Genomic DNA, 22,418 nt, shown 5'->3' on the forward strand with positions numbered 1-22,418 from the left:
TGTCTGTTGCATGAGTTTCAGGAAGTTTCTGTCCTGAACGAGGCTTTGCATTCCCTCTGTGGAGGGTCACCCTATGTGAGATAACTAAAAATCTTCTGTTAATGTGTGATCTGTCGCCTGTTTGTTGATTTTCATCACTCTTGAAGGAAGGGTGTTCAGAAACTTTGCGCTGAAAGCTTCCTTTGAAACATGACTTAGTTATGTCTTTTTGTTAGTTATGTCTTTTCTGTTTAATAGATCTGTAAGATGCATCAAGAACAATTCCAGTGCAGATGTGAAGTTGGAAGAGATTTTTCCTGACTCCTGTCAGTGGCATGCTATTTATTCCATTGCAGTTTCTGTCCTTTTTAATGACCAATTCGAGCACTAGCTCTCTTGTCCATGAAATCGCTTTTGTCTCCCCAGTCCCTCCTGAAGACCCAAGATGTGAATTTAACCCATGACTACCGATGATGTTTTTCAAGGAGGTAGATAGCATAGAGTCTAAACACCCCAAGGCAGAAATGCAACCTGGCATTTTCCTGAGTTGCAGGACCTTTTGAAGATTGCTCCAGATCATGGAAACCAACCCTGAGAGTACTTCTGGGATTGAAAGATGAGAACTCACTCAAAGAATGCTGTCTTTATTTTCACCATCCGCACATGGTTTTGTTGTTCTGTGTTAGATAAATCCCATGGGCTGCAGGAATTGCATTACCCAGGGAGGGAGGACTAGGAGAATCCCAAGAGTGTTGGTATCTATAGAGCAGATGTTTCTGCATGAGATGCTTATAAGGATACGTTTTCTGATGTGTTAGTTACAACATTAAAACTGCAGAGTTTGGTGGCTGGATAATTTATTTATAGCATTAACTAGATATTAATTTGATCCTGCAGAGTTTTCATGGTTGTGTGATATATGTGGGAATTTTTTCTTGAGGCATTAATATTCTGTAAATTATTCTATAGTTGAAGAAACAGCAAGTGTTACTGGCAAGCCACTGATGCACTTTTATAACATCACTTATAACCTTGTCAGTGTCTACCTTTAATCATAATACAGATCAAGAAGTAAGAAAGCAGCACACAGAATACCGTGATGCTGTTGGTAACCAAAGCAGTAAAAAAAAATGTGCTACAAGTGTGGTAGCACAAATGGACCATTGAAAAATCTTATAAATGGGCCATGGGCAAGAAATGTATGAAGGATTTTTTTTTTTTTTTTCAAAATTTGATTTATTTATTGAGTTCTGCAGGTGTTCCTGATGTATTTTATCTCTCCATTTCTAAGACTTAATGAGGGAATAAGAAATGTGATTCACAGCTGCAGATAAGACCATTTTTAGTGCATTTCTGTCACTCTCAAGCTTAATAAGTAACATTCCACTTCAATAGATGTGCTTGGAGGTGGAGTTGCTATCATTTATTGTTATAGGTCCTGAATGGTATCACAGAGAATTTGAATTCTAATTTCAGTTTCATAAAGACTTTACATTAAAATTCATGTTTGAGCTTTTAATACAAAAGGATTACTACAACTGGAGGTGGAAAAAGAGCATGTAGAATTCCCTCCTCCATATATCCTGTGGAATCGTATTTCGAAATCCACTTTACCTGTCTTTTATCAGCTATTGCTAGAGGTGAGGCTGTGGGAAAGGATTTATTTAGCTGTGCATTTCATTTGTGTTCTTAATTGAAAGTTAATGTGCTGTTACAGCAACCAGCTCACACTTAAGCGCCTTCAGATTTTAGGAGGTCTGTGAGAAAATGTAGTGGGTTTTTTCCTAGTCATCTAGTTAACACACCAGCCTGCCTGTGTGATGGGGAAACATGTGAGGGGACCATGATTGATTTGTTAATTACTTGGAGATTGGCAGTTCCTCTGGTTAGTTTAAAAGAAACATTAGCTGCACGATCCTGATGGCAGAAGGTAAGGATTGTGCCCTGAGCTTTGAAAGCTAGCCTTACCCAGGTCTGGGGAAGTCGGACACCCGGAAAGGTTGGATGTGGTGGTGGTGAAATTAGTGCATTTCAGCTTTGAGAAAACTTTCCATAGAGGTTTTGCCAGCAAGCACTTCCATCCCCCCTCCAAAAAAAAAAAATAAAAGTGAAATATAAGAAGAAGAAAGGAAAGAAAAAAAAAACAGCATTTGGAAAATTGACTGGAATTTTATTATTTATTGAGTAATAGCAGGTTGATGCTTGTGCAAGGCTGGGGCTTCAGTTCATCGTGTGTGTGCTCACTGGACAAGTGAGGCAAAGTTCGTAGCTCCCCGCTAACAGTTTCTGCACTCATGGATTTTGTGCAACTTTGACAACTCCAGGTACCTTTCACTGCTGTCTCACATCTTCTGCCTGTGCCGTTCTCTTGTGCAATATTTGAAGAAATTTAGAGCCATATAAATATGCTATCGTCTTTTAGTTTCTAAATGTGACTGATTGGGGCTTTGTACTGATTCTGCTGTACACAGTGTGAAAGGTGGGCTTTAAATGACAAACTGTGGGATTTAAACTGGGTGCAGTAACTTCCAGTCAGAAAGTTGGGGATGGGATACAGAACAGATTTGGAGAACCTTTGTGCAGCCAAGGAGACACCAGTTGTAAATGGTGACTCCCGTCTGACTTCTTTGGAGCAGATGGGGGCTAAAGAAAGTGAAGAACAAATTTATATACAGATTAATTAAATAGTTTATTGTGGAACTGGTTTTACTCTTTCTAATTTTTCAGTTTCTGTGGACATGAATACCACTGAGCAGTCCTGTGATTTTGCATATTTTTCATAAGGTGGTGAAAGTATTTTTCAGATTAAAATTTCAGGCTTTGATATTAAATTTTGAGTTTGCTTATTGTTTGCTCTGAAAAGGTGTATCGCTTTAAGGTATATCGCTGGACTCACCAGCAACTCAGAAGAATGTGCTTGCAGGCACTTCTGTGACTGTATTCCCCTTTTTGTTCAGACGGGGGGAGTTGCAGATGTGCATTGCCATATTTTACTGAGATTTAATAGGTTTGTCAGACTTCTTTGCCTCCAAATTGTTCATCCAAGGTAATGAGTTCTTCATAATTGTAGTATAAATCGACACACCTTCAACGTTATGGTGAAGGTCAGAGGGCTAAATTTTCCTTTAAATCTGTCCTGTTAGGAATGTAAGTTCAGATGGAGCAGAAGCACGCAGAAGACTAAGAGAGTGCGATGGCTTGGTGGATGCCCTCCTCCATGCTCTACAGTCTGCAGTTGGCAAGAAGGATACAGACAATAAGGTGAATTTCAGTATTAAAACTTAATGAATGTTTACATTAATTTAGGCTGACATGTTGCACTGGGCTTGACTTCTGTTTGCTAGTATCAGAAGTGGATTATGGTTACCTCAGAAAAGACAGTAATTATCTTCCTCTCATCTCTGTCATGATAATCCATGGTGCTGCTACTGTGGTAACAGCATGACGCTGCTATGTTACTTTGTGTGGCCGATGACATGAGCAAAGGCAAGTGGTTGTGATAGGTGGGGAGAGTAGTCCTTTATCATCAGTGACATTATCGCTATTGTTCCGCATAACTTAATTGACATTTTAAGTGCAATCTCCAAATCAGAATTCTGTCCCATCGTGTTGTGCTTTGCACAATGCCAGCAAAGGAGTCAGTTTCCACTTTAAAGATGTTTTTCAGCACCATCTCTGAGAACTTTAGTGCTTAGACATTAAGAGAGTATCTTCAGACCTGCAGCAATTTCATTGTGGCTTTTTTTGGTGCAGGTTTTGATTAATCTGTTCTTTATTATCATCTCATCCTGTGGTGCTTAAGAGCATATTTATATGCATAAGGAATACCATAAATTTAACCTGCTTAAAAAAGAAAGAGCATACTATTGCTTTTTAACACCAATAAAGCTTATAAAGCATCGTTATTTTATTCTTTTTGAGTCACACCATGTGATGGACTGTACAAGGGAATTATAAAGCCCTGTCACTTAATCAGATAATTTTGGAAGTGGATTTTGTAACCACCTGGTGGTTTCCATTGCAACCTACAGAGCATTGCTCTTGTCAGAACCTGACGTGCTGTGGATTAGCTATTACAGGACATGTGAGGAATTCAGTGAGAACACAAGACTTAGGTTTTGACCAGAGAAAATTTAATAAAATGGGCTCCTTGGGGATTTAAAGTTTGGAAGAATGAGAGAGAGATTTGTGTTAAAGTAAGATCCTTGTATGATCATTTTCCACTGTTTGTTTGATCTTTTGGTGAATTGTATTCTTTATGTAAGATCAGGTGGTATTTTCGATTAGAGAGTTTTCATTTTGAATGGGTGCTATTTATGAAGCACTTCACTTCTGGAAAATAAAATTGATTTTAGAACAAGAGTGAACCTTAATTTTGAGGGATCTTGACTAAATCTTCCTTGAAAGCTACATTCTTTTCCTGGGGCAGGTGGGCTTTTTTTAAATTCCCCCAAATGCTCCACTGTATAAACTAATGGTTTGTAACTAAGAGGGTGCAATACTACGTATAACATGCATTTCTCTGTAACAGTCTGTGGAGAACTGCGTGTGCATCATGCGGAACCTTTCCTATCATGTCCACAAAGAGGTCCCTGGAGCTGATAAGTACCAAGAACTAGATGCCAGTCAGACGGCAAGCACGGGAGGCTCTCAGAAGAAGAAGAAAGATGATGCTGGTTGTTTTGGTGGGAAAAAAGCTAAAGGTATGTGTTGCAGAGAGCTTGGAACTGGAAATGGATTTGGGGGTAAATTATTCTGTGTAGGCAAAATCTTGATTTTGACTGCGTGTTTGTAGTGTCATGGCATGTGTTCATCTCCCTTTCTGCATTACTACTAAATGTTTGGGAATTTTTTCCACAATTGCTACAGTTTTGTTTGGCTGTTAATTGGAGTGGTGCACCCTGACAGATGCCGCTATTGGACATAGGTGGATGTGCTCTGCCTTGCCTCTTCTCTGCATTGCTGCGTTCTTGTGTCTGTCAGATCTGTGCTCAGTCCACTTGCTTGGCTGGATCTTGGCTGCGTAGCATGTGCCATGGCCTCTGGAAGCTAGGCCAGCATGCATTTATCCCCCTGCATGGTAGTCCTATCTATATGTCTTCCATGCCTGCAGCCCCTCATGTTTAAAAACAAACTAACAGCCTACCTTCCCACTCACAACCCAAACATACAACCTCCTGATTCAGTCACTCTTCCAGTAATTTAAATTGCAAACATGATTATGTAGCTTTTAATTGTCAGTCACTTTTAGACCTGTTCTCTCCTCTGGGGCATGAGTGTTGCAAATGAGTTTCATTACAAGAGAGGATTAATCGTCTCAGTAACCCTCCTTCCATCTTTCCTTTAGAAAGAGGCACTCAAATTATATCAGTTTTCTTTGTTGTTTTACAGAAATTACTATTCTAGACTGAATTCAAGATAATTAACTCTGTTTTCTGTCTAGGCTCCATTCTCCTCATTCATGTGTACTCACGTCCTGGCTTACTATTTATAATCAGGTCTGAGAAAGGTTTTGGTCCTGAAGAGCTGATATGGAATTGTTTGAACTTGACAGTCTGTGTGGTGGACATTACTCTTGCTTTGATCTGACCTGTACGTGTTACTAAAATATTACGTGTTTCCATATGTGTTAGGGAAGTCATCACAGTGTGAACTTGCTTTTCCAGATTAGTCTGTCACCAGCTAGATATAAACTGTCTTAAAAAGAAAAAATAAAAAATGATGTGAATCTTTTAATTGCTGGAGGAATCACTGAAGAAAGAGTTTTACCTGCCTGGCCAGCCAGTTCTCACCGTGAGTGACTAAAACTTCAGTGTGATATCCTCTGATATCACCTTGAACATGTGCTGACTCGAGCCTGTTCCCTGCCACTTACAGTCCCTGTTGTTTTGCTGCTTGAGAGCAACATAGTCAGTGAAGACATTTTTAGACATAAAAGCTATGAGTGTGCACTGTGGGAGGAGGGGAGTGTTCTGATTGAGAACTGTCATCCTTCTCTGGATGACCGTGAAAAGAGAGTGCTCTCGGGTGGCTGTCCTCTGTCAAGTGTCTGCCTGCTTCCTCTGGGGCCCACCTTTACATACCTCCTGTGTCTGTACGCCCTGATAGTTTCTGTTTATCAGCCAAAGCTTCCGATTATGGCTTTTTGGACAAATTGGTCTCAAAATCATCTGAGTTTGAACCCTCAGATTTCAGTGAGCAGTGCAGGCACTCAGTGACAGCTTGGGTTTGGCTCTGTATGTACAGCAGGAAATGACAATTTCCAAAGTATGTTTTAACATATTCTTTTCCCTCTTTTTAAAGTGTGCTGTTCTCTAGAGGGAAATCAACTGGTAGTAATGCTGAGCTCACAGCTGGTAGTATGTAGATCAGAAGGATAGAGGGGGACAGGCAACTGTTGTGTAAAAAAAAAAAGTAAATTAAAATCCATTAATAAATGTGCTTTTAAAATTGTAAAGAGAAGCTTCCTTTTCTTGCTGTTAAATTTATGTGAATACCTGCTCTGAACCTGCCTTAATTTTCTCAGTCTAGGACTGTAAATATATCAGTGCTCTCCCCCTCTTGTTCACTTGATCTTGCAGTGTTTCCATGTTTATTTTACTTCATGGTCATTGATCATAGCATTTCAAACACCTCTGCAAAGGGCTGGTCATCCTTCTGTCCTCTCAATTCTGTAGGAACCTTTTCATTTAATGAGAAGAGGAAGAAAAAAAAGCTGTGCAGAGAAAGATTTTTTTTTTTTTTTTCTTTTTTTTTTTTTCCTCCCCCCAGCAGGAACCAAAGGGAAAAAGTGGAATATCTTGTTTTGGTTTGGTTTTTTTAATTGATTAAACTTCTGTAGTATTTTTGTAATACTCAGGTTTTGAACCTATTCTGTGACATTCTGGCTCTTTATGACTGTTCCTTTGTATTTTCTTCCTTCCTGTAAATTTTTGTTTTTCTTTTGCTGCTTTTCTGGTAATTAGAGGAGTGGTTCAATCAAGGTGAGTTGTTGCAATACTTTCTTTTCATCATCACCATAATATGCTTTGTTCAGCTTTCACGTGCAAGGCTTAGAGCTGAGATCAAGGTCTTGCCCATATCACCTTCTCCACTGCACCCCCAGACCATCCTCCTGTTCATTCCAGTAGGCATGGAAATCCTCTAATTGAGTGAGCATTTGCAGTTTGGTCTTCCCACATTGAGAATATCAAAAACAAGGTTTTACTTATTCCTGGTGTAAGTGCAGTAAGGTAATTGATTTGCAACTGGCCTGATAGCCCCATGAAAGAGGGAACACCCAAGTGTGCAAATTGTCGTATCAAAGTACAGCTTTGCTCCAGGTGTGGGTAGCAGTAGGCATGAAGCCTCCGCAGCTTGGATGTGTATTCTCAGGGACCCTTAGTATTTTGTCTGCTTGAGCACGAACGCCTGGGCTGCTGCATCTTTATTACTGGCACTCAGACTAGTTAGATGAAGCTACCTACCCCAGTAAATGCCTTGAGGGATATGCCCTTTAGTTTCTCATCCCAGCACAAGTAAAATTGCAATTGGAATACACAAGGCTGAGGCTAAAGTTTGCTTCCCTTGCTTGTCAGCTGGGAAGTTGTTAGGCTGTGAGTGCCCTGGAGGCTTCCACTGTGTTGCTGAGACTGATTCGGGGGTAAAGGCAGGGTCATTTTCAGTTTGTGACACTTGCTTCAGATCGATGGGCTCTGGAGGGCTGAGCCAAAGGAGAAATGTTGGGTAAACAAAAAAAAAGCTAATTGCACCTCCCAGCAAATGCTGCTCAGTAGTTTTCTGTGAGACACTGATCTCAGGTGTGGCTGGTGAGCCTGCAGAGGATGGGTGTTTTGGTAAGACAGCTCAGCCCTTGCTTTCTGTCCTTCCACTGCAGTCTGGGTCATTGGTTTTATGAGCAAGCACAGTATTGAATGTTGGGGTGGGGGGAGTGTGTTATGCAAATGTCTCTTCAACTTTTTAACCAGGAAGAAAGCGTTTGGGGATTAATCCCTCAGCAGAAATGGTCCAGCTGAATAGCTGTTTTGATTATGTGGTAAAGCAAAATGACATTTGAGGAAAGTCAACAACATCAGTGGTTAATAACACTGGGTCGCACTTCAAAGTGTGTACTGAGTTTCTGACAGATTGAAAATGCCGAAGGTCATGTTTTGGTTATTTCTTACATAATAAAAAGTAGTGGGGGGCAGAGGGGGGAAAAATTAATCCCACTATTTTCAGAGACTGTAAATTGCATCTTGCACAAGCAAGTCTCACATCAGGCAGTTCTCCCAAATCAGAGTGCCATGCCAGTTCCTGCAGCCAGGTCTCATAAAACAGACCTGTCAGCAGGCGTGTTTAAAGCTGTCTATCTCTTGGCAAAGTTTGGAGCTATGCTTCTCATCCAAGAGCATCCTCTTTCCTCTGGCATACATCAGGCTGGAAAATTTGGAGAGCAGGGAAATGCACAGAAGGGCAGAAATTGAAATGTGCAAAATCAGGATATTGTATGTCTTTTCTACTGCTAGTGTGGTCATTCCAGCATCCCTGTGCACTAGCATTACTGACAGGCTTGAGTGGCAGAGGGGGTGTTCAGAGCTATAGAAGCTGGTTTTCTCATGATCTGGGTCGGGCGAGGGGATGACTGAGAGGTTTGTAATTGATAGGCTCTTGAACTTGCTAAATTTGGTCACCTTTTTAGAAACTCCAAACCAGTATTTGTGGGTCCTGTGAAAATCAAATGGGAAAAATACCAGCTGGGCCACAGACTGAAAACTTTGACTTCTAGATGGATTTCTTTTGGAGTCTTTTTACAGCTTGGTCACATCCTCTCCATAGGAGAGCCCTAGAAAATGTAGGAGCTTCAGGTATTTCTGAATCTGGCCCTTGCTGAATTTGATTAAGCAAGTAATTTGTAGAGTTGAAATCCCCTTGGTCAGAGCTCTGTGTTCTGAATTGCTTCCATTTGTAAACAGCTGGCAGCTTCTGGTTTGCACAGATGTGGCTTTGCCTGCAAGGTGGGTTAGTTTCTCAGAGGGCTGAGAGACAAACTAGCAAAGGCTTCATAGGAGGTGGCCAGTGTTTGCAATCTGGCCGACAAATTGAGAGACAGCGACTAAAGATCACAGAGCACAGGTGGAGTGTGCTGTCTTAATGAAAGATGGTTTAGGAAGTAGTCAGCTGCTTCTGCATTGCCAGCTCAAAAGATGTAGCAGCCAACAGTGCTCTCCTGGACAATCTCTTCTCTAAAAAGTTATGCACAAATACATACTGCTTACTAAACATTGTGCTAGAAAGAAGGGAGCTCTTATGGTGCCATCGCAGTTCTGCAGGGCTAATGGAGGTACGAAACCCCAACCTTTAAATTACAGAGAGAACTTCTGAAATGAGTAGTTGTGTTGAATAAGGTCTCGTTCTTCAAGTAAGTGTTCTGAGGTTTAAACTAGCTAATGCCGAAGACATGAAATTTGGGGTCATGTGAAAAAACAGTTTGTCCTACTTGTAGGTAAGATGGAGTCGCATTTATTGGTCTAAGTCTGTAATCTTTCCTACATTGACTGGCTTCCTTCTGTGCCTTTTTCCCCCCCCACCCCCTTCTGTTTGCCCTGCTTTTTCCTGTCGGTGCTCTAAGTGTCAACAAGGGTTTGCAGCCAGTAACTGGGTTCAGCTGCCATTGTGAAACGTAACATCCTTTGGTGATGCACAGCATTTTTAATTTCTGGTATTTGGTTTCTTGAGCAATGTGTTTCTCATTCTTTCATGGAGCAAAAACTTGATGGAGGGCTGCAAAGTGCAGCTAATTCCTATCTCTTCCTTTAGGAAAGATAGCTTCCAAAGAAGTGCCATGGTACCTGGCTGCATGACTTTTTGGCAGCTTAGATGGTCTTTTTCATACTTTAATGAAGCAAATTACTTCAGATGAACAGAACTTCTGGATGCATGTTTTGTTTTGCACAGTAGTAAAGTTCGCTGGTGTTCTGTGCTGGCATTTCAAACAAAAAGTGTGTGATATTTCCAAAGAAAGGGGGGGATGGATTACCACCTTAAGGTGGGGTTTTTTTCCCCCTCTTGATGTTATTTCTGAATGTTCATACTGGTATTTAAAAGCTCTGTTTTGTCTCTATAGTACTGCGTGTGTTTATCCTTTTGTCAAGAGAAGAGGTAGAGTGGCCATTGAATTCACTGCGCAGAAGCTGTACCAGCTCCCAGCTATAACAGTGCTGGGATTGGCCTTTCCCATGTCATGACCTATTCCCAGAAAATAATCAGACTAATTTCCATGTTACATTTTCAAGGACCATTTTCCTGTTTGCTTTCAATCATTCTGACTGGTGGAGCTTTCAGCCCTTCCTGTAAACCTCTATTAACAGCCTGGTAGAGTCCCTGTGCAGAAGCCACCTCTGGCAGCTTCAGCTGTAGTGTTTTGAATTGATCCCATCGCACCTGCCTTCCCTGCTCTTGAGGGAGAGGGACTGAATAACTTGATTCCCCTACCCAAAAAAATGATTCGGGAAAGCAAAATTGTGCATTGCTGTCCTCAGAAGCCATACAGATTCATGTACTTCCTTCCAAATCTCTCTCTGCTGTCAGTCCTTCTCTGATGGCAAGGTGCCTGCTTATCCCACAGTATCCATGCTGCTTACCCAAGGCTGTGCCGTCTCCCTGGGGGGAGATGAAGGGATGAAAATTAACCTTTTCCTCCCCAGCTATTTACATAACCTTGAATTCCCACCTAACTATAACTAAAGTCCAGGTTTTGTTCTGCTTTCTGTGGAGGATTTTATGAATTAAAGCTGACATAATGGTTGGAAACTGCCTCTAAATAAATGTGTGGAATTATTTCCATTAGTTTCTAATAAATAGTCAAAATGGCATTTTATTGATTGAAGGGCAATTCAAGGTTAAGTTGTTGGCTGCTGCCTTCCTGTCTGATAGTGGAAACAAGAATAGAGGCTGCAAAGCAAGCCTGTTGGGTTTTGCTCTGCTTTAGCTAAGCTTCAGGTCAAAATTCCTTGATGAAAATAACAAGTAAATAGTGGGCTTCTGAGTAAGGCAATAGCTTTGCCAAGATGGCAAATGGCACAATTTTCCAGGATTTTAAGCACTCTTAGGACCCACTGAAATGCTTGTGCTGAGCATGTTTGCAGATCAACCTGAAAGTAGCATGGATTCTTTCCCAAAGTTGCTCATGCTAAAACCAGAGCGATGCAGCTGGCTTGCAAGTCAGATATGTACAAACATGAGTAATAGTCTGTGATTTATATTCTGAGTCTGTATCTTCTCTCATCTTGTAGATGCACATGACAGTAACTTACCTGTCAGTCTGCTGACAGTCTTTTCCATCTGTTGTCTTATTTTTTTGCACAGGAAAGAAGAATGGAGATTTGGACAGGAATTTTGATACACTTGATTTGCCTAAGCGGTCTGAAGCAGCAAAAGGTAATGCTAATGTTTGTGCTTTTGGAAATAACAAGTAGCATGGGAGCTGGAGGCTTTTAAAGGGGCTTGAGATGTGAGCATATCAGGCTGATCTCTTTCCTTTGTATTCAGTTAATTGAAATAATGGATGTGTCAGTGCTTGTTGTTATCTAGTATTCAATATTCAAAAGCTGGATATAACCAGCTTTTATATAAAGCTGCTGAATGGGTGGAATCTTGTAGAAGCCCATCTGATTTGGTGTTAGGTGATTGTGACTCCATAGAGGGATGAGTGCATGCTCGCTTCCTTTACAACTCCATTTGCAAATTGCCTGCACTACATGTGAATGTAAGTTCTGAAATGCGTTAGGTGGGTGTACTTACCACTAACATTTTCCCTTCACTGGCCTCTCTGTATTTCTTCAGTGTTACAACGAATGGGAGAGTGACAGCGGGGAATGAGTTTAAATCTTTTGTCTTTACTGATCGTCTTCTCCTGAGTGCAGTATTCCTCCCTGTCTGCAGTGAGCAGTACTTGTAGTTTTCCAAAATCAGGTTGACTGAAAAATTTTTCTGCATTGCGCTGTTGTATTTCAGCTCTGACAGAGGTGAAATCTTTCACAAGCAACCTGCATTCCCTTCCTGTACGCGTGGTACTCTTTTATTAATTGGAGATTAGGAGATGATTTAGGATCTCATCAGACTTCTTACGGCATTGGATGGTGTTTTGAGACTTGCACAGGTTTTCATTTGAGTGTGTGCAATGTCATTGCAAAGATTCAGCCATTGTCATGGCAACTGCTGCGGTGCCACCCTGTCAACTCAGCCCTGCAGGAAATGCTCTCCCACAGCACCCTCACCTTAGTGATCTGTGAATATCCACGACTACCTGAGTATTCCTCAGAAAGAAAATCTTAAACTCTTCCTGCATCACTTGCACAATTTCAGAGAGTATAAAGAGACAGTGTTACTCAGTAGAGAGATCCTTGGACTTGGGGTAGCAGAAGTATGCTATTCAGTGACCTTGATCAAATCAACTGATTCGTGCTTCAATTTCCTTACTGTTAACTGAGGGTGGCAGCAGCAGAGGCCCTATCTAACATCCTTAGAGATGTACTGATAGTCAGTAATGGCATAATAATTACACGTGTGAAGTGCTGCACTCACTTAAATTCATGGGTAGTGAAGCTCCAATATGCAAACTAATCCTAATACATGGATGGATCTAATCTATTTACAGGCACCTTTTACAATGGTACAGTTTCTAGACTAATGTCTAAACACTAATGTTAATGCACCTCTTAGAAGGTGCAATGCCATCCTGCTTGGAGAGCTGCAGGAAACTTCTCGGTTCAATGCTGGGCGTTCATTACATTGCAGAGCAAGGAGACATCTTAAGGGTGGAGAAGGAGAGGAATGCAAAATACAGCAGGGGCTTCAGCACTTTCATTCCTTTCTAAATGTGATAGGTGCCCCTAAAAGGAAAAGATGAAAATCTGAGATTTCTTTAAAGAATTGGATCTCGCACAACTTTCTTTAAAATAAGACAAAAATCTTTCAGGTCGCTCTGTTAATGGTAGAAGCGTTGTGGCATATCTGGGAGATGTATCTGTCTCTCTGAGCTTACACAGCTCTATCATATTCAGTTGCCAGAAATCACACGCTCTCAAAGAGGTTTTGTTTGGTATTTTCAAGTTACCCATATTTAATCTAAGACGAATAGACTACATGTCTCATGCTAGATAGATTAGGTCAGGAGATTATTCACACAGCATTTTGAAAGAAGACCTTTGGCATGGAAAAAGGCATGAGAAGCTATTTGCTTGTGTGCTGAGGTAAAAAATAAATTCAGTGATGCATATTTGGTTTCCTGCTAAGCATCTTGTTTACACGAGAGCTCCTGGATATTAAAGGTTCTAACAAGATTGCTGGGCTTTTGAATTGTCGGTAAGATGAGGAAAATAAAATTGCAGTTTTAAAACCCTTAAAAGCTCTGGTCAGATCTGTGCCATAGAGTATAATTGGCTCTGATGAGATCAGCTCTCAGCTGAAGCAGAACCTCGTTACTAAGATTGAAAAATCATACAAGTTTTAATGATCAAAAGCACTCAGTTTGAGTGACACAATGAAGTGCTATTTCAAAAATCAACAATTATAGATTAATCTCTTTCATGTATTATTAAAGCCATATTAAAGTGAGTTTTCAGCTGGAATCTCTGTGGGCAAATGAAACTGCAGTAATAGGATTTGTTCATGCAATGCAGCAAATGAACACTGTGGAAGTTAACAAATATTGGGATGCAGTGGTGTTAAGGTTCCTGTAATCTGAACCATCATGCAGTTGACATCTGTGGTTCTTATCTGGTGGATCTAAAGGTGAGGTTTCCAGAACTTGACATATACTCTTAAGTATGATCACTGAGGTTAATTGATAGTGTGCTTATGGTTGCTTGAAAAATGGCGGACTGGAAGCAGTGAAGTAGTTTCAGACCTATTCTCTATCATCTCTGCAAACTTCGCTTGGTCTCCAAATTACTTTAATTGCAGGAATCTTTGCCTATCCTGTAGCTGAACATCATAAACCCAGAAACTTTTGTAGTTTCTAATGGGGATGTTGGAGCTGGCTACTGTGTGTGTGGGACAGCTTAGGAACACGTTCGTATCCTGAACAGCACAAAAGGGCTCATGAGTTATTACCTTGTTTAAGTGCTAGTTGTTGTTGGGGTTTTTTTTTTCCTCTGAAATGTGTTTGTTCTGGAGAGGGATGAATGGATGAAGCCAATTCTTGTTTTTTCAAAGTGATAAACTAGAGTCTCCTTTTCTTCTGATTGCATTTGGTTTTTTAATGGAAATCAGATTTGCTGCTGCACAGCATTTGAGCAGCCCTGAAACCATTTCTCAGCCTTTAATAATTTTATGTGCTAGGCATTCTGGCAGGGGAAAGCTTCCAGTTCAGGGTTGTTATCTGTGGTAAACTGGATAATGTCAGATGGGAGAAGTTGCAGTGCTTTCAGAAGCTGTCTCATCTGATATTAAAAAATAAATATATATGCTCTGGCAGTGTCCAGAGTAGTGCTGTCCTCCTGAGGAAAGATTGTGGAAGAGAAGCTTCTTGTTTCCTCCTTTGTTGAAAGGAGCATATTTTTTTCTGATAGTCGAAGAGAGAGAAGATAAATTTTGGGGGGAAGTGATAAGAGCTTGCACAGAGCCATATGAAAGGGAACAGCACTGACAAGAAATTATGAATGTTGTCCTCAGGACCTTGCTAAATTTAGTACTTTCAAAAATTGCTGCTTCTGTGGAGGGGGGAAAAGAAGTCTTGCTGAAATCCCTTCCCCAATATGAAGTAGGTCACTGATGGTGGTGTTGGCTGTCTCCTCTGCAGCGTGTTCTCTTCTGCGCTACCACAGTGCAAATGCTGATTTCTCCTGTGTACATATTAAATATATAGCATAGTGCAATTCCTTTGCTTTGCTCACAGAGTCCTTATTTCTGAGCAGGAACAGTGACAGGAGGCTCACGCATTGGGGGGAGATCAGGATTAATCATATCTGTGCAGTGGAAAGCGTATCTCAAATGGCAGACTGTGCGATAAGGTTTTCTGAGAAGAATCAGGATTGATATGTGTCAGCCCTCTGAAGATGTTATAAAGATTGTAACATTTAATCTTCCTGATGTGGAGGTGTTGGATTGTCTGCCCCTGTTCGTCAGTGCTGGAACATGGGAGGAGAATGTCCAGAAGAGCAAACCAGCTTTTTTTATGGAATCAGCAGATTATTCCTAATTAAATTCAGACTTCTGTGCTGTTTGGTTTAAGCAAATGTGGCTTCTTGTTTATGCGCACATCTAATGGCATAAAAGTAGATGTTCTGAGGTGTTGAAGTTCAGCTATGATTTCAGTCTATCTCATTAGAGAGTTGAAAGTGTTCAGCCATAAGGAGATATGTGCAGGTGCATTTCAGCCTGGTCAATAGGCTAACCCATTCCCTCCTTTAAATCAGTTTTTATTTATCTTTTCCATTTTGATTATTTAAACTTACTTCCATCTTAATGGGAACGTAAGCTTAGGAGAAAGTCGAGCAGAAATATTGAACTAGTGCTAAAGCTGCTAATAGTTGAACAAGTCTATTTTGTTGTAGCAGGGACCTCACAGAAAAGCTGAATTCATTAGGAAGCTCAGTGTACACTTACCCTGGTCAGCAGCCTATGCAGGTAGGGAATGAGATTTTGGGTGAACTTGTCAGCAGGTGAATTTCTTCTTTCTCCGTTATCTGAAATCCTGTCATTTTCCACGTAGCCTGATGCTGATGATAGATTTTCTATCCCAGAAGGTGAGTGTTTAAATTCACTTATAAATCTTTGTATTACTGCTCCAGGAAATTAGACTTCCTGTCACTGTCAGGGTAATGACTTTAACTTAGTAGATTACAAAAATGCCAGCAATTTGTCTTCACTAACATGTAGTGGGGGGAGAGAGGAACTTCACTGAAGCTTTCCTCTGACTTCAGGTTTGTAATTAAGATTAGCTGCTGTTCTCGTTTCACTGCTGTTTTAATTTGCTTTCTTTAAATCTTTACAAGTTGACTCAAGCACTCACCTGCCCTTTCCAGCTCCCTTCAATCATTAATTTTGATTGTCGTATTGTGAATAAGTGAGTAGAACTGATTGATTAATGGCACCATCCACACCCCTCCTGTGCCTGCTAGTGGAAATTGAGGTACTGGGAAGATCTCCTCTGCGAGAGCAAGTAACATGTTCTTGTATTAACATCTTTGAAGTATTTCATGCACGTTGTTGAGAATTGCTATCGGAATTATTAAGTATCTCTTATTTCTGTTGCTTTACCAAGCATTTTGGTCCAGTGTGTTTTTCGTGTTTTACAAAGCAGTGAAAGATTTCTCATCTGTCTTCCAGTGCTTTGAGTCAGAGAAAATTTATTGCCTTGAATAGGACAATTCCCATATGGAGCCTGCCCTTGCCAAACTTTCTCCATCCCAGTACCTGTAAATTCTCATTCTTTTTCCCAACACCTGCAAGGAATTCAGATCAGGCACCTGTGATTTTTCTTTCTTTGCATGCACGCTGTTTCCATAGCAGACTGCTAATTGTTCTGGAGTACTCCACTTTTATTGTCATAATCTTCTGCAATGCTTACTTTGAGCCACTTGTTTGTTCAAAGCTGGGTTGAAATGTGACAGTTGCTTCCCCTGGCCTGCTGAGCTGTGCTCTACAGGTGGAAACTCTTGTTTGTGGTCTTATGGATCTGTTAAACTCAATAATGTAGAACATAAATTGTAAGTTTAGGGCTGAACCTGAAGGGTTTGAAAAATGTCTGGAATGTGAATTGGAGGTCTAGGAGTACTATTATGCCTTTTGTCTTGTTTCTGCCCTAACATATCTTCTTCCAATTAAAAGAACGAATCTGAAACACCTATAGCTTCTTGTTTTCTTAACGTGACACCTCAAGCAATTCAAACTAATATTAAGTCTATTATTATAGAGCAGTGATTATTTTTGTTTCGAGTAGACTGGCCGAAGCCTGTAAGAGTTGTAGCCTATGTTGACATACTGTGACACCTCCTGTGTTTTAATGATGTGTGCATTTCTTGCATGAAGCAGATATGGAGAGGGTTACTTACTTAGCATGGATTTTAAATGGAGTGCAAAACTCTGTCACCTATAGTTAATTTGATAAAACTTCCTTAAAAGAGAAAATCGTTCCAGTAGGAGCGTTGTTCTTTTTACACAGGTGGTTTTTTAGAGAGTTTACAGACACACAAGCTCTCTATAAGCTGTAGATGAGGGAAGCAGTGATGTGTGATGGTGACTCACCTGCAGAGATGAGGTATTTTTCTTTGAGTTCTGTCCCAGTCCTGTTTCCAGTACGTACTCCAGGGTACCCAAAAGGAAACTTGCTGTAGGATTGTATCTGATAAGAAATGTTTTGCAGTTCTTGCTTGAGAAGTTTTATGTAGGCCAACAAGGCAGGAGAGGGAATGAGTGGAAGATCCATCTCGCTTTTCAGAGACAGCTTTGAACACTGAATAAACACTGCTTCATTGTCATGATGTTTCCTGTCACTAGCTATTCTCAGTTCTTGCTGCCTGTTGCCAGGATCAGTTGATTCTTTGTGGTAGATTTGTGTCAGACCCATGCAGAGCTGCTGGACTTCATTGCTAAAGCAGTCCTGGTAGTTGGTGATTCACAGTCTTGTCTTGTGATAAGCTCACCGTGCTGCACAGATGTTGAATAAAATAAATCATTAGCACAGTTCTTGAGGGTTGTTCCTTCCTTGTTGCTTTAGTGCAGGTAGTAAGCCTTAAACAGGTTGGCCTTTGAAGGATGTTGTCCATGGAACGACCTCTGTTTCCTTCCGCGTAACTGATGGCATAAGGTTTAAAAAAACCAAAACAATCCCTGCCTTTGTTGAGCGGGTATTGAACTGGCTTTGAACTAGCTGAGCAGTTAAAGCAGCAGATTTTCCCCAGATAGTGTGTTTTACCTGGCAGGTACCCATGGCGAGAGATTGTCATGCGTGTCATTAAACACCAGCAACTAGACAAAATCTTTTGGGCTTTTATCTTGGTGCATGCTGCTGAAACGGGACTTTGGCAAACCTGTAAAGGGCACAGTTATGTTTTTGTATTGCGTTATGATGCTAGAATCTGGATTTAATAAAACAAGGTGCTCTGTTGTGTAGGAGTCAGCAAACCTTTGTAGTGGGAACTAAGTTACATCACTGAGAGTCCAAGGTTCTCTTATGGTCTGCTTGTTTTGTTATGTTACTATTCATTTCTAGGCCAAATGGGGTTTTCAAGTGCTACATCCTTTCAGCTTTCTCTTGACACACAGGTGACTTCAGTGCTGTTTGTAGTTCAGCAGTTACCTAGGTATGGCAGGGTTTGTCAACCACTAGATACATTTGTTAGCCACTGACGTATGCAGGCGTTGTCTTAGATCAGCATTGTCTTGAGGTGAAAGATGCAGGTCTGCCTTCTCTGTAGTTTTGCTGTCATTGGTGGGCTTGATCACTTGCATTCATGTAGACATTTCATATTGTGTATTTGTAGTAGTTATTTTTGCAGGAATATTCAGATATCAATAAAGACTCGCAGTTCAAAGTTCAGCCTTGCTTTCCTCAAGTGCGTATGACCTTTCTGAATTCTGCCGCTAATTCTTTTCATTTGCTAATATGATTCTATCCTACAACATTCTTTTTTTGGAGACTGTGAGGAAACATATATTGTTCTGGGAGAAATACTAATGATACGACTGAAACCCTACACAGTAACCATGTACAGTAGTGCTGCTGAGACTCACAGCTCTGCTCTGTGGAGTTTAGTCATTCCACCAAATCATGTGAGAGGAATTTGAGCCCATTACAGGACCAGCTCTCACTCTGGTGTTACCTGTCAGCTCAGGAACGTGAAGAACAATTTTGGCTTTTCGTTCTGGTAATTGCTACCATGTTTGTCAAATTGTTGCTCTCTTGCTTCTGAGAAGGCCTCGACACTGCAGCTTTGATCTGTGTTTTCCAGTCCCTTGTTTTGTCCATAGGGATTTCCAGGCAAAAATTGTACTTACAGGTGAGACCGGTTAGATTCCTGCTAAGGTGAAATGGCATTTGTGGAACAGAAAAGCTCTTGCAGCTGTGGTAAGGGGAAGCCCAATGTTTGTGTGGCCAGACTATCCTATAAATTGCCCAGTTGAGACAGATTTACTTTTGTGTCAGAAGATTTGATTTGGGAACCTGAAGCGTGCTGCTATGTGGAGGACATATATAGCCAATGTAAACTGGAGAAGAATTTTTTGAACTGTGATAATTAAATGCCACTAATGCCTTCCCCACCTCCAGTATGGACACTTTGTAGCGTGAATGGCTTTTTCAGTTTTAGGTTATGTAGTTTTGAAGTTTAAGCTAAGGGAGCAGTGAGAAACAGCTGCTGGGATGGGGAGGCAGGAGGAGTGATTGTAGTGATATGAAGATTTCTTTCAGCTGTACATTTGAACAGAGTTGAGAGCATGAAGCTTTTCACACAGTCATAAGGTGGTTCTTGTACCTCACTTCTTGTCTCTGCTGTAATTTGTTTGCCTGTAGAGCTCCTCTTTTTCCTTTTGTCTTCTACCTCAGTTTTAGCAGCTAGTGGTCACATGCAAGGTGAGTTAGGAAGGCAGCTTGCTTTCTGAATTGTTTCAAACTCTTCTTGCTGAATGAGAAAAATCTGACTCACCTCTAAGGTGAATGAGCAGCCACAACTATTCCTCCTCTTCTTTTCTTGCATTCTTGAATGTTCAGTGTTCCTCGCTGGAGAGGAAAAGCTGGCAGGAGACAAGACTTTCCCTCTCCACCTGTAGGTTTTTTCACCTGTGATTCTCGTGGGACTAGAAATTAACTCCAGTAGTCAGCTTCCAGCTCCTTCTTGCCTGAGGCTGATAACCAAGAATATAGATCTATTATGATAACTAGCAGCATCTTCAAAAGACAGGAATCCCAGGTGGTAAATTCCCTTTCAGACTTGATGTGAATTTGTGGCCAAGTTATAAATGCACAGAAAATGAGACATATGCATGTGGTTATAACGTCTTAAACTAGAACAGCCTATATATACTTGCACAATAAAGTAGCCTATGAAAAACTAAACAGCAGGAACTCCACTCAAGCACATGGTAATTACAGCAGCTACCGAGGAGATGGAGTGATCTGGAGCTTCAGCAAAAGACTGAGCTGGGAGTAAGAAAGTCTCATTTTTACATTCCAGCATTGCTACTGACTTGCTGAGTGGCCTTAGGCAAGTTAATTGCGTTCAGATGTGGGGCTATAGTGAACTTGTTTGTGAAGTGTCTGCTGCTGCCTCTGCCTTCACTAAAATAATTACGGATAGTTTCACTGCTGCTCTGATAACCAGTGCAGACGGAGTATACATGATCTGTTTGTAAAAACAGTAGAATTCTGCCAAAGTATTGTGTGTCACAACTGTTGTTAGCACCACAGTGACAGAAAAATTAAATAAAAAACATAATTTCTGTTAAAGGGGTGGATGGTAGTGGCTTGCTCCAGTGGGATGTTATGTGAATGGACTGAGGAGTTCATGTTGTAGCGTATTTTGAAAATATCTAATACTATGAATTGCTTTGTATTCTTACTATGCACATTACACTTAACTGTGCATTTTTATGGAGAAGTTCAACTGTATTATTTATGATGCTTGTATAGATAGGCACATACAGAAACCAACACGTAATTCAAGACCTTGGCAAGTTTTACAGCCCAGCTACAACATTTACTTTAGTTATAGCAACGTGTGCTCTCTGGCAATGCAGGATCTTAACCCTTCAGCCACTGATTGGATTTTCATGTTCCTTATACTTGGGTAACATTTCTGATGATAAAATAGCTAATGTTGGAAAGTGATAGTTGTCGTATTTTTTCCTTTTCACAGCCTTCCCTGTACTGTTTGTCCCAGCTAAGAATCGTTAATACTGTTTTTCTCCCTGCTTTGGTTTGTGTATATTTTTGCCTGTCTCATTTAGCATTTCTGTTTCTACAAGCAATTCTAATTGTTACTCTAAAATAGAATGCCTGTTATTACAGAGCGTAGCTCATTCTACGGATGCTGCCCAAGGGCTGTTTATAAAATGACAGTGTGCCATGAAAGTCTGCCAGGAATAAAAGCAGGAGTTGGTGGGGAGGTGTTTATCCCATGTAACTGAAACTGCCTCAGTCGTGGGACTTAGTCACTGCAGTGAAAAACTCCATCCATCACTGTTGCATTATGTCAGATTTTCTGCCATGACATACTCAGTTTCAGTTAAGAAATAACAATGAAAGCCCAGATGCTTCCTCTGTCCCCCTTGTTCCCCTTTTACCATAAGCGTAAAAAATGAGATGATTCTTTGAAGAGGGGTACGGATGGGAAAGTTCTCCTGCTTGCGTTGCCAGTGCTATTGTGAAGTGCAAGGAAGAGGAACTCTGTTCGAATTTAGAGATGAAATTTCATGTCAAAATCAATTACAAAAACCTTGTTGCACAAAGTTACGGTTGTCTCTAGTGTCCATCAAAAGTACCGCAGCAAAGTTCTGCTGACGAAGCCACTTGGCAAGTTAAGAGAACAGCAGAAAGTTTCAGAGGAGCTGAGGCAGAAAAATGCTGTAATGTCGATTTAAATCCCTTGCCAGATTTCCCAAAATAGTGTGTGCATAAGTAAAGGAAGTAGTTATAGCTCCAGGTGAGTTTTATAAAGGCTGTGCCTTGAGGAGTAATAGAAATTTGGATAACTTTCTCAGAGGGCTACGTGACTCAGGTGCTGTCAGAACTCAACACTAGACAGACATCTCTCAAATCTTACTTAAAATGTCTGTCAGGGGTGTTCCAACTGTCCCGTCTGGTATTCTTTTGCCCACAAAAATTCAGGCTATTGCCCTGTAATTAAGCATTGGAACAGGTTCCTCAGAGAGGTTTTGAAGGGTTCTCTATCATTGAAGGATTTCAAGACCTGGCTGGACACAGGCATAAATAACTTGGTCTAAATTCAGCACTGAGCCTGCTTTGAGCAGGAAGCTGGCCCAGGTGACTGTAATTGTTCTGTGTGACTCTTGTTAAATGATTGCAAAGTCAGACAAAAAAGTCTGTCTGCAAAAAACAACAGCATGGCTTATTTTAGAGATCAGTTTTTTCCAAAACATCTTAATCTGTGACAGCTAGCCAAGTGAATCAGGTGGGAAGAAGAACGAGAGCACCTGTTTGCTAGTGGAACCTGGGAAAGGAGCATATATGCAAAATACATCTTAATAGGTGGATCTTGGTTTAATTTTATTATTATTATTTTTTATTCTCCCAAGATACGGCTTTTTAAAAAGACAAATATATTTTTACATATAACGCATACTTTCTCTGGTGCCAGCACAGTAAACCATGGACCTCTCAACACTATGTTAATCAATCTTTCAGGGTCTGCTTACAACGTCTAATGACGAGGGAGAGAAAGGGGAATAAAAATGAAATAGTTGTGTGATTCTGAACTAATTGCAAATTGAGGTACTGG

General features: G+C 40.7%; 1 protein-coding gene across 23 annotated transcripts in view; it reads left to right on the plus strand.

Annotated features, from left to right (window-relative positions):
- ARVCF (ARVCF delta catenin family member) overlaps positions 1-22,418 on the plus strand; it is a 279,202-nt gene that overhangs the window by 223,813 nt on the left and 32,971 nt on the right. For 18 of the 23 annotated variants that reach the window (XM_030500611.1, XM_032920202.1, XM_030500609.1 and 15 more), the window contains 4 exons: positions 3,123-3,240; positions 4,511-4,682; positions 6,945-6,962; positions 11,326-11,397. In XM_030500611.1, coding sequence (XP_030356471.1) covers positions 3,123-3,240; positions 4,511-4,682; positions 6,945-6,962; positions 11,326-11,397 — 380 coding nt within the window. The remainder of the gene's footprint in view (positions 1-3,122; positions 3,241-4,510; positions 4,683-6,944; positions 6,963-11,325; positions 11,398-22,418) is intronic. The other 5 variants (XM_030500629.1, XM_030500612.1, XM_030500616.1 and 2 more) reach the window with 1 other exon arrangement.

The sequence above is a fragment of the Strigops habroptila genome, chromosome 11 (assembly GCF_004027225.2).
Source record: "Strigops habroptila isolate Jane chromosome 11, bStrHab1.2.pri, whole genome shotgun sequence".
Lineage (NCBI taxonomy): Eukaryota > Metazoa > Chordata > Aves > Psittaciformes > Psittacidae > Strigops > Strigops habroptila.